This window comes from Cygnus olor, chromosome Z, assembly GCF_009769625.2.
Source record: "Cygnus olor isolate bCygOlo1 chromosome Z, bCygOlo1.pri.v2, whole genome shotgun sequence".
NCBI classification, from domain to species: Eukaryota; Metazoa; Chordata; class Aves; order Anseriformes; family Anatidae; genus Cygnus; species Cygnus olor.
Window position 1 is genome coordinate 80,406,180 of NC_049198.1, and position 12,530 is coordinate 80,418,709.

Sequence of the window (12,530 nt, forward strand, 5' to 3'; positions counted from 1 at the left end):
AAAATACCTGAGGATGGAGTCAAAGTAGTCTTGAAAAACAGGAGAGCGACTCTGAAAATGGGCGCATGCTGCCATTCAAAAGCAGCTGTGCAAGGAACCTCATTTTAGAGCAGAAACATGGGGACCAGCCAGCTGCAGGAGCAGCTCCACAGAAAACGTGCAAACACAAAAACTGCAAGAGGAAGCAGCAGCTCGAACTGCAGCACAGTGGCCTGTGCCCTGCACCCGGGAGCTGCCTCTCTTGATCCTCTTTCCGGCTCTTCAGAGATTGCTGCTGCTTCTGCAATTACTCCATTAACTTGCTGACAACTTCTAGGTTTTCAAAAACTACTGTCACCCCAAATGCTTAAGATCAAGTTTTATTGCTGTTGGCATATTTGCCATTTCCTTCTGTATCTTGCAAGACAAAATAACACTTTAAATTAGTTTGACTCATCAGTTTCTGCAAATAAGCCCCCTGTTTTGAATAAACCAGCCAGCTTTTACACTATAAATATATACCATATAGTTCTGAAAATTTCAATAGGCTGTTCAAGACTTTTTGGTTTAATCAGAATTAAGATACTGCATTCAGCTTCTGAGAAGCAGAGTAGCCACAAGTTTGTTTTTCCTATTTGAGCTATACTTGTAGAAGCAGGTCAAGGATCCTTTATTAATAAAGCACATATTGCAACTGCATTAATCCGTGACAGAAAATAAACTTTTATTCATATCAGGAAGCTGCACTGCAAGCCAGTTGTTAGTGCTTTTATTCAGAAAAGCTGCTTTATATTTGTATTCCACCTTCCACACATACAGAGCATCCCAGCTTGTAGGTGGCGGGCACCACCTTGAAAGCAATTTGCTATATCCTCCCACGGCAAAGAAGAGTATTTCTAACAGCAAACACCCACCCTGGCACAATGCATTAGTCATAGCTGATCTGTGCTCTTCCCCTAGAATGGGGTAAGTCCTTGCTGCAGACCTAGTTTATCCCTGCCAGCAGACAGACAGATGGAGCAATGAAAGACGATGAGAAAGCCCTGAAGAGAAGCTGCATATATGCACACCTTAACCAAAGAATCACTCTGGTTGTGTCTAGACAAGGAAACAAGGTCACCTTGAAAACAGGTGCATACGAGCGCTGTTCAAAACAACTTCTCCCCCTCACTTAGGCACTAACCTAGTGAAATGAACCATGTGTCTTCCCCCGAACATTGCCCCAGTTTCAGGCATGTTAACAAACTCATCTGAATTGCCATGTCTGTAGTCTGTATACTTCCCAGGATACGTACCAGCACGTGAAGACAGAGAATCATTTTTCTCCTAGCAGATTTCTCATGCACCCAAGCACATTTATCCTCGTTCACACACCTTTCCCTATTTCACATGGGAAGCCCATTGTGCAGAACATCTCCACAACCAGACAGTGCATCAATATAGCCAGCTACGATAACACTACTCCATTTCTCCCACGTCATTTCACATCTAGCACACACAACTCACGTCCCTGTGTCCTGGTTTTGAATGGGATAGAGTTAATTTTCCTCCTGGTGGATGGTATGGTGCAGTGTTTTGTATTTAAGATGAGAACAATGCTGGTAACACACCGATCTTTAGCTGTTGCAGAGCAGTGCTTGCACTAAGCCAACGACTTCCCAGCTTCTCACACTGCTCTGCCAGCGAGGGGCTGGGGAGGACAGAGCCAGGACAGCTGCCCCCAGCTGCCAGAGGGATGTCCCATACCATGGGGCATTGTGCGGGACAATTATATGTGAGGGCTGGCCAGGGGGCTGCTGCTGCTCGGGGTCTGGTTGGGCATTGCTTGGCTGGTGATGAGCAATTGCATTGTGCACCTCTTGTTTTGTGTATTTATTCCCCCTCCCAGTTCTTTAGGAAAGAATAGACAGTTTAATAGGAAAAACTATTTTTCTTTCCTATTAAACTGTCTTCATCTCAGCCCACAAATTTTACTCCCCCCCCACAGTTCTCACCCCCATCCCACTGCAGGGGAGCAAGCAAGTAGCTGCGTGGTGCTCAGCTGCCTGCCAGGTTAAACCTCAACACCCTGCACAGCCTTAAGGCACCGGCTCATTTCTGGCTGACATCCAGCTCAGGTCTGGCTTAAAAGTTGCCTCAGCTGCTCTCTCATAGACTATTTATCAGTTGTGGATGTAGCTAAGACCAGCACTGGTCTACTTCAGAAGGTAACTTATGCTTTATAAATCCTTTCCTGCATAACACCTATTCCTGCCTAAAATTCCCAGCACACCCGTGACGCTAAGAGTTTCACCCACACGTTGCTTCTCCTGCATGGCCAGTAGACAACACTGGGAGCATGCAGACACTGCAGGAAAACAAGAAGCTAACATCACAGAATTGCAGGGGTTGGAAGGAATCTCTGGAGATCATCAAGTCCAGCCCCCTGCTAAAAGCAGGTTCCCTACAATAGGTTGGGCAGGAAAGCCCTCAGGCAGGTCTTGAGTATCTCCAGAGAAGGAGGCTCCACAACCTCTGGGCAGTCTGCTCCAGCACTCTGTCACCCTCACTGTAAATAGGTTTTACCTGTGTTTGTGTGGAACATTGTGTGTTTTTTTTTGGCTATTACCCCTTGTCCCATGGCTGCACACCACTGAAAGGAGCTTGGGCCCGTCCATTTGCCTCCCGTACTTTAGATATTTATAAACATTGATCAGATCCCCTTTCAGCCTTCTCTTCTCCAGGCTGAACGGACTCAGGTCTCTCAGCCTCTCCTCGTACAGGAGATGCTCTGGGCCCTTATGCAGCTTCTGTATAGGGAGGCCAATACTTAATAGTTTTTCCCACCAGGTTTGACTGAATTTTCCTGCTCTCTAATGATCAGCTGTATGTTTCAAACCCTTCCCTTCTCATGCTTCCATTCTGCTTTACTTTGGAGCTGTCTCCTCACACTGTTTTATCACCTGTGCCATCACCCCCATTCTTCCCGGTTAAAGAAGAAGGAAAAGTCTTTAATGAATGCAATGATTAACAGGCTTTGTGGAAGGTAACACGTGAAAAAAGGTGGCCATAAGCCATCACAAAAGAATTATTACCCAGTTCTGGGAACCGAGTAATTTCTTGTTTAGCCTACAGAATTTGTATTACTTCAACAGAAGCACATAGAAGTCTAAGTATTAATGTCAAACATCTCTCTAGGCTAACAGAGATGCAAAAAGCCTCAGTTTTCTAGATCCTTTTCTAGATCCACACTGAAGAGACAGGAGTGGCTGAGCAGATCATTCTTAACTGATGGCAGCTGCAGGAAATTTGCTCCTTCTGCCCCGCACTAAGTTTACATAAAGAAAATTATTTCATCTGTTAGCATACAATTCACAGACAAATTTAATTATCTCACAGAATTTCTCTCACTCATAGATTTTTCAAATGAGTTATGCTAGTGCTTTCAAGTACTGCAGCATGGACAAGTCACAGGGGGCATTGCACCTAATCTGAACACATCAGATGCCTTGGTTCTGTCACCAAAAGGAAAAAAAATAAAGATTGTTACTGGTGCCTGAACCTCCAGTGCTGATGTGATCTCTTAGGATATTCATATGAGGAAAGACTGTAACACTGTTCGTGCCCATTTAATGCAGTAAGGTGTACTCTTATAATGATGAGAAGCCAGATAAATGTGCTGCCACCGAGAAGCACAGCCCCACCATCACACATTCCTCCTGCCTCCCTTGGGACAGCCCTGGTATTGTGCCTGAGCCAGTCCTGCACAGATGCAGAGACACAGCCCTGCAGAAACCTACAGACAGATAAAAACAGAAGTTTTCTTCTAGGCTAGCTTTATGAACCACCCCACTGCAGCAACAGAACTTGCAGAGGGGCCTTCCTTTCCTAGAGCATCAGTAGCTACAACACAGAACAACTGCTGCATCAGAGGGCAAAAAGAAGTGCCGCTAAGTACAGTAGTGCATAAAACAGTAAGACCAAACCTATTCATCTCTACACAGTGGGAGTTACCAAGATGCCAGCTTGGATATGCTAGAGGAAATTCCAGTAAGGAAGATCTGAGTTGGTACAGGGCTCTCTTGAAATGAAAAGAAAAAAACACCCCTCACACTTTCAGCACAGGACAGAGAAAACAAAAATGGAAGAACAGACATTCTGTAGAGGTTTATTCCCAACATTGTTATGCTGCTGAAATTTGAGATTTTATCGTAAAGTGGTGAGGCTTTCTTGATGCAAGCAGTTTGGAAGCAAAAAGGGAGGTAAAGAGCACTTTTAAGTCTTCTAAAATGAAAATAAGCTTCCGTGTCCAAGAGACAAAAATCAGGAATCAAAGCCAACTCTGACAATGTCAACCCACTAGTCTGCGTGACCTGAAAAAAGCCATGCAGATGGCTGTCACCAGAAGGGCGCTCTGTGGCACACAACAGACACCCTGTTTCCATCTCCTTCCTTTACCCCACTGCTGGAGCTCAAAGCCCACATCTGCAAAACCTCACGCATCCCCACACTGGTCTCAAGTGTACCTGAGGAGGCTTGTGTGCCCCAACCCAGCCCCACTGTCATCGCCTACCAGGCTGGAGCACTCAACACCAATGTCAAGAGCTCTTGACCCTCTGTAGCCTACTTTAAAAAATTATTTTAAAATGTCTGTGCCCTCAAATTGGCTTGCAACTTCGTACCATTCAATGGGTTTAGTAATAGAGGACATCCACTAGAACAACTCATACCCTTGACTTTAATCCCTTCCTCTTCATAATTGATTTCTGGATCTATCATTATCCTCTCTCGCTCCGAGACATCATCCTCATTGGGTCTCTAATGTAAGAGCAGTTTTCAGAATTTTCTCTGAACACTCCTGCGCAGGCTCCCTGTTTCCAAAAAGGACTGCAAATTTTTTTGGCTCATAGCTTTTCTTAATTTCAGTCCTCTTTTGCATCATTCCTGACAATGCCGCACACTTGAGAGTACCCTGAATTCCGGGCAGGCATATTGTGCTCTCCAAGCCTGACTCATTTCATCTCATTTGCTCCTGAATACATCTACCCACTCTCTCCCTCTTGTTCTCCCACAGCCGGCATCATGTCATACTGGTTGAGGGCATTCGCAGCGCCTCTATTTTTGGATGCCGCTGCTCAGCAGATGTTCAAGTCCCCTCTTCTCTCTGTTCCTTCTCAAAACCATCCCAACCCGACCACTCTGACCAGCTCTGCTCCCCCAAGTCATCACCTACTTTCACGGTAACGTTTTGCAGCCCACGAGCCTGGACTGAGATGTGCTCCCTGTCCCACGCACCAACGCTCAGCTCAGCCCGAGAGCCTCTCCCAGATCCACGACAGGATCGTGGCATTCAACGAGCAGCGGCTGCAGAAGCCAGGTTCCTACTCTGTGTGACAGGTAGTGCATTTGGGTAAATGCATTTCCTTAGCTGCCCACCCAGCTGAAAGTTACCCACAGCTCTTCTTGACTGACACTTCATTTGCTGGGAGGCGGCACATGCAGTGATGTGCTTCTGTTCAGCAGGGAGGCTCTTCTAGACTGTACCAATTCCTGTTTTACAAATCCCGCAAGGGATGGATTTTGCTATGGCATCTTCTGGCTCTTGACTACAGCAGCTTTTGCCCAGGCATCCCTGCCCCACACTGACAACATTGCTCATTCAATTGTGTTAATACAGGTGTCCAGCCTGAACCTCCAAGGAGACGAAGGCATTCCAGAAACCTGCTTGACAATGTTGAAGCCTCAAAAACTCCTCCTAAACATGAAAACTATTTTAGCATTGGCTTCTATTGCTTTTGTTTTAATATTCAGAATCCTTCTTTTTGCCAAATGCTGTGTCCTTCAAGGACCAAACCTCATCCTCCTCCTTTGTTAGAGCCAGACTAGAGAACATCCCTGATCAATGCCCCTTTCTAAAGGGAGATTAAGATGCCTAAGCCTCTCTCAAATAACATAATTAGGCATGGCTGCCTTGCAAACAAATTTAAGTGTCTTACTACATAAAATTTGTAAAAACGCTCCATTTGAAATGCATTTCACCAATTACACTGATCTGTAGACAATGGAGTAACCTACAGGGAGAAAACTTCCTTCTAGTTTCAGCCTCGTCTCCTCCCTTCCTTCCCAATGCTCTGGCCTTTTTTCTAAAAGCATAGTGTTCACTCCCCAAGGTGCCTGCCATTTGCCTGTACAGGTCTCGGCACTACGGACAGTGCTGTTTTCACCCAGACAGATCATGACACCAACCAGCTACAGGATAGTTCTCCTCCAATGGGGACTGCAAACCACCGCGGGCTGCTGGCAGAGTGCTGCAGCTGTGGAACGGCACGCTTTAGCTCTGTGACCTTTCTGTGCTGTTGACAGGGGTGCCTACAGCCCTTTCTCCCCTCTGACAGCCGCGCATCTCTTCCCAGAAGGATATATGCTTCTGGCTAGCAGTACAAGAGGAGGCAGTTCTGCAGGAAAGAGCAGTAACAAGCACTCACTGACACATTTTGGGCTTTCTTGGCCAGGGCAAGGTGGACAAGCAGTGTGAAGGGGGATAACACAAAGTAATTACAGTTGGAGAGAGGACCAAAGGCAGGTAACTACTGTCCCCAGACTAGGGCCAGAGGACACATTTCAGGGAAAAACAAGCAAGTAAGAATACCACCACGCTGACTCATCTGTAAGGACACCACAGAAGTAATACACTGTAAAAACTTGTAGAAGAGCAGGCATTTTATATTGTTTTTAGAAACGTGTTTTTATGCAAAAGAATAAACCACAATTCCTGCAACATACAGAAGAGTATAAAAGATTCATTTTAAACTGCAATGGATAGTTGAAACTAAACAGGTCTAAGATACCTTTTGGTAAATTTTTAGCAGACACTGCACAGCTGTTTTGTTTCCAACTTAAATTTCCAAGAAGGTGACGAAAACAGCATTATTTTTGCTGCATGTTATACTAATCCTGTTCTGCATCTGGCTGCCTGTAGCTTCCCCAAAAAATGCATCCCTCTCTTCCCACCCCAAAGTTTAGCACTGTTGTTTCCACACACAGTCCCACTCCCACCAAAACAAAGGCTCTTGCCCAGCTAGAGGTTGGTTCATTAACTGGATGCATCGGTCCCAAAAAGTTGTACCCCGGACATTCTCAGAGACCTAGCTGGTGTCTCTTGCTCGCTGTAAAACACAACAAGCAGACTGGGAGCTGAGCAGCACTTCAGCATTTAGATGGAAAGGAGTGCTTTGGTTTAGTTAGCTGATACCACAGCAAGAATATTTCCCTTATTATTAAGTCTTCTGGAAACCATCAGAGTGGCAGTGATACATATGAAATCAAGTATCATTTGACAAAAACACTGAAAATGTTAGTCTAGAAAGATATATGAATGAACATAATCAGGTCTTTTCAGACAAAGGCATTAATTTCTCAAGAGCCACTAATGCTATAAGCTAAAGGACTGAGCTCCACAGAAAAAAAATAATTTTACTCTGCAGAGCATATGAAGCAGTTGATCCAGTTACAAGCCAACTTCAGCATACTGCTCAGCTCCCCAAACCGGACAACTGGTTTTATAAACTCCGTGGGAAAGGACAAGCATCGCTGTGCCTACCCCTCAGCAGACAGAAGCTGAAGCACAGACGCGCTGAAGGCACGTGCACTGCTGCAAGAAACTGGGCAAGCTGTCAGTTTTTTATACAGTGTGCTTGCCACAAATTTTGTGTCTAAGTAAGAGGCAAATTAGCACATTACAAGACATGGCAGAGAAAGTTAAAGATGCAGGAGTGAAACCACACGAGGAAGGCATGCCTGTTTAAAGCTTACTGTGGACTGTATACTGGAGTAGAAACAGCAGAGTTGTATTTTCTTTTGTTTTTAAACTTATCCCTACTGCATCACAGTGAAAAGTCAGTTGGCAATACTGGAATTCCCCAGGGATATTGCATATAGAACAACATAGCTTCTACATTACCCAGACTGACAACACGTAAACCAAAATGTTTAATTACAAAGTATTTCCTGAAAGCTAATCTCTGCCATCAGAATGACCCACGTCTTGCCTTCCCCTCTGCATTCTCCACTTAACTCAGAGTACCACACATTATGGTCCAGACGGTTCAGGGGTGAGATGCTCCAGGAGGAAAGTTCTCCTCCTCAGGGGCTGATTTGTGGTCTGGTGTGTTCATTTCAACACTCATGTATATTTTATCAATGACAGAGTCTTAGCTCGGTGCAAACTGTACGAACACTGTTTCAGTGGTTATTATACTAAAAGTGTCTAGAGGTGAATTACACAGCATGCACAGGTGATTTATTATTGTTTCAAATGCACACCGTCTTACTGTGTCCACAGATTTTCTAGGGCACCTCTGAGACTGCCAATACACATCCAATGCTTTTCAGACGCCCTCAGGGCAACACCACCTTACAACAGAAAAAAGCTAAGCTTGCTCTGGCAGAAATCCGAGCTCCCTGTTAGAACATACCCACAACCTAAAAGCTCCTACCTTGCCCCTTCCAACCTAAGGCTCCTGTCCAAGCCCCAGCTTCTCAACTCCTTCACCTAACATGGTTCCAGACCACTCCAAGCCAGAGCACTCCTTGTTTCGCCACTTGAGCCCTTCCCATTACCCATGGAAGAAGGCGAGTAGGACGCCTGCAACTAGAGATGAAGCACTTCAGAAAACAGATTTTTAGGACAAATCCAGCATTGTATCCTGGATCTACGCAGTTGCCGATTTCCACAAATGTCCAAGGTGATGCTGTGTGGTGTATGGGCACTGAGGATCATGCCCTAGGAAGGAAAACGCCTCTCAGGGTGGCCTGGCCTGCAACTCCGCAACTTCTGGAAGCACCCAAAATATACACGAAAAGGAGTCTCATCATCTCCATTAACGAATTTAAAATACTGCCCATACTTTAGATACTTAGGAGCTAAGAATATCCTGGAGTAAGTTCCTTAGTTTGCATTTCCCTAATCAGGCGTAGATTCGAGAAGCACCATAGGAGATTTTTGCTTCTGTAGCACACAGCGAAGTCCTGTCAGACGTTTCCATCTCCTGGAGTGTGGGAACAGACCTTGCTGTCGCGTTCTACAATCAAAACCTGCTGGCCCAGGTTAACTGTTCTAGAGAAACAAAGATGATGCCATTGTAACTCAGTAACACTCGGCTCTTTAGCCATCTTCAGAAGTGTTTTTGCACTGTTAGACGTTTGGTAACTGATAAAGCAATTGCTTTGTAGTGACTTAAACCCACGCTGATACGCTACCAAGTTACAGACAGCTGTGTTGCCTCTCTCCTGAAAGAGGATTCAGGGAGCTGGGGCAACTACAGTGTTCTGTGGATCATGCATTTTTGTTAAACATGTATATGAGTTCATATGTACGCGTGCAACCATGGAGGTGGACAGAAGAACAGGTTTTTCTGTTTCTGCCTGACCCCACAGCATCCTACACTCATGGGTGGCTGGCAGTGTCCTCCCCTCCTGTTTTCTACCTGGCAGAAGCAGGAGGAGAAGTGGGAAGAGAATAGGACATGGAGAGCCTCCATCCCTCCCTGGCCCAGACCTACAGCAGAAAGCGGAGGGATGCAGCATCACCACACTGCAGCAGGAGCTGAGAAAAAAACAAGGAAGGAAAACACAGGAGCATTAATCCCTGCAGCCCCAGTTTCCTGGCAAAGGAGCGTGGGCACCCCTATACCACCCCAGCCCAGACCCCATGTGCTCACACTGCTAGCACAGGTTGTCAGCATCAGTTAACAAACCATCCTATACGTAACTCCAGCATCCCCTCCTGCTTTCAGTGTTGTCCTGGGCTTCCGCAATGCTTTGCTGCACTGACATAGCAGAATGCGGAGTGCTGCTGTGGGGATGTATGTACATCACATATGGTGGTGATGTAGGTGCCCGGTGCACCACAACAGCAACAACAACAAACAGATCTTCACAGATGAGAAACAAGGTCTCCTCCAGCGTAGTAGTATCTAAAACTGCATATAGGGCTCCTGTAAGGCTGTTACTAAAGAACACGGGAGAAATAAGGACATGAACTTTTGCAGAGAAAGAGAGAGTGCAGGCTAGATAAAGTGCACTGGTAAGTTTTGTTTTGCAGCGTACCACTTTCTAAACTTTGTGCCAATAGTTAGGTTAATTATTTATAACCCCAGAACTTATTTTGAACTAAGCAAAACCATAACTTTCTCCAGGTTTTGTAAACAAGAACAAAACACACTCTGCCGAACAGTTACGTGGTCACACACAGGAACACAGGAAAAGCAGTGGAGTGCCAAAAGGGGATGGTGCTGCATTTCTCTCCACTGCCTCCCTGCTTGTGAGCAATGGTTGATGAGATGCTCGACATGAGCCAACAATGTGCGCTTGCAGCTCAGAAAGCCACTCGTACCCTGGGCTGCACCAACAGCAGCGTGGCCAGCAGGGCGAGGGAGGGGATTGCCCCCCTCTGCTCTGCTCTCGTGAGGCCCCACCTGGAGCCCTGTGCTCAGCTCTGGGGCTCCCAGCATAAGAAGGACACAGCCTGGATGGGGCTGGGGGCAGCCTGGGCTGGTGGGAAGCGTCCTTGCCTGTGTCAGAGGAGTTGGACCTGGGTGCTCTACAAGGTCCCTTCCAACCCAAACCACTCCCTCATTCTATGATTTGGGCAGACTCTGTGGGCTATGTGAGGGAAAGGTGACCCTGCCAGCAGAACCACATCCCTTACACTGATTCCAATTGCCACTCGGCCCAACTTACGCTGGACCGAGACTGTAGTTTCAAATACTTTGAGCAGGATTACTACTTTACATCAGAATAAAGGCTTTACCCATCCTTCTCTCATCCCTTCCTTGGTGTATCCACACAAGCACTGCATGTGTAGATAGAAAACTGAATCAATTACATGATCTGAAGTAAGGTTAAGAGGCACAATCCATGTTGGTCTTTCACAATGAGTCTTTCACAACCCCTTGAAGTTCAAATATTAAACCTAGTATCTTAAGATACTCACAGATCACAACCTGCATTTAATTTTATATTCAGCTTTAGCTCTCCAATTTGCACTTGCTGACTGCTTAACAGGACATATGCCCTTTAGGCCACATTTCCTCATTCTTTTTCCTTCAACTCTATCAACAGGCTTGAAATATTCCACTCTACATTAGTTTCAAAAAGGTACAAGAACCACCAATAGTCCATGTTATTAAAAACAACCCTCTCACCCCCAAAAATTATACATCTGCTTTATACCTTGAAACCAAACACTCCAAGTCAGTTTTGCAATATTACACCTACACTGCTTAGTTGATGACTTACAAGTTACACCCTTTCCTTTCAAATTTAGGCTAGCAGGTGATAAAAGACAAAAAAAATAGGTATACCAACAGCATGACTCTTTTCCACTTTTAACTAAAATTCTTCAGTAAATAAAATGAAACGTAGTGTTAAATGTATCTTGAAAATACCTGTAGAATGCTTTTTTTAAGTAACTAATAGTAGATAATCTATGCTGGATTTGTTTTCCTGATATAACAGAAGTACAAAATACTCACCCCTTGGAGTCCTTGAAACTGAATTGAAGGTTGAGAAGAAATAAGATCCTGCAAGAAAAAGAAAACAAGTAAAATGTAAGCAAACTGCAAGTCTCTCTGCACCTGCAGAATGTATTTTTCTGCACAAAGAACACACAGTGGATCCGTTGACAACCAGCCTCCTTCTCAGTGGCCATACCATGGCTCAGTGCCTCCACACATGCATGCCCAGGGCTCCTGCCAGTGGTCTTCCGCATGGCACCAAGAAGCTTTAGAGTGGATGTTTTATCATGCTTGGCAAGGATGCCTGGCTATCATGGGGTAAAGGGGTGGGCAAGAAAATTAATGCTCTGAATTGTTGAGTAGTATTGCTGATATTGATAGAACTTTCCCCTATGCATGAAAACAGTTCCAAAAGGAGTGCTTTTTCCCCCTGTCCCAAACTCTGCCTTCACATCCTGGTCGCTTACAGTTTTGGATGTGCTTAGTTTCTGAAGAGCCTTTGTTTGATGATACCATTTTTACATTTTCTTGAGTGCTGGGCACCCTTTGGTGCTTTTCCACTCCAGCTCAGCTAATGAGGTAGATTTCATTCCAGAAATTAGAAGAGATTGAACATAACCAAGCCAAGTAATTTAGGTCTCCCCCACACAATCCTCATTCCTTCAGCAAGGAATCTACCAAGAGACATATGCAACGGGGCCAGAAATAATAGTAGCCACCTCTCACTAGTCTCTATAATTTCACGTCAGTAAGTGCAGCCTGCTCCTGAACAGGATGCAAGGATGGAAGCATCCTGCACCACAGTCCATGAGGACTTGCAGATATTTTGGGGCAGGGGGCCAAGGAGACTGTTAGTTGAAAACAACTATTCTTTGTCACAGGCTAGGTTCTGGCCAGATCTATTCCTTGACATAGCTCACCGCACAACAGCAAAAACACCACTGCCAGCAGGAGCACGCTGATAAGAATATCCCATTTTAGCAGCAGTGCTGACTGTGCTCAGCTTTACTGAATCCTGAAATTATGCCGCTGGACAGAACAACATATGGCCTCTGT

The 12,530-nt window shown here is 45.3% G+C and overlaps 1 protein-coding gene across 2 annotated transcripts in view; it reads right to left on the reverse strand.

The window, feature by feature from the left end:
• Nucleotides 1-12,530, reverse strand: part of ELL2 (elongation factor for RNA polymerase II 2) — a 44,611-nt gene that overhangs the window by 22,909 nt on the left and 9,172 nt on the right. For both annotated transcript variants that reach the window (XM_040541120.1, XM_040541119.1), the window contains exon 2: nucleotides 11,493-11,540. In XM_040541120.1, coding sequence (XP_040397054.1) covers nucleotides 11,493-11,540 — 48 coding nt within the window. The remainder of the gene's footprint in view (nucleotides 1-11,492; nucleotides 11,541-12,530) is intronic.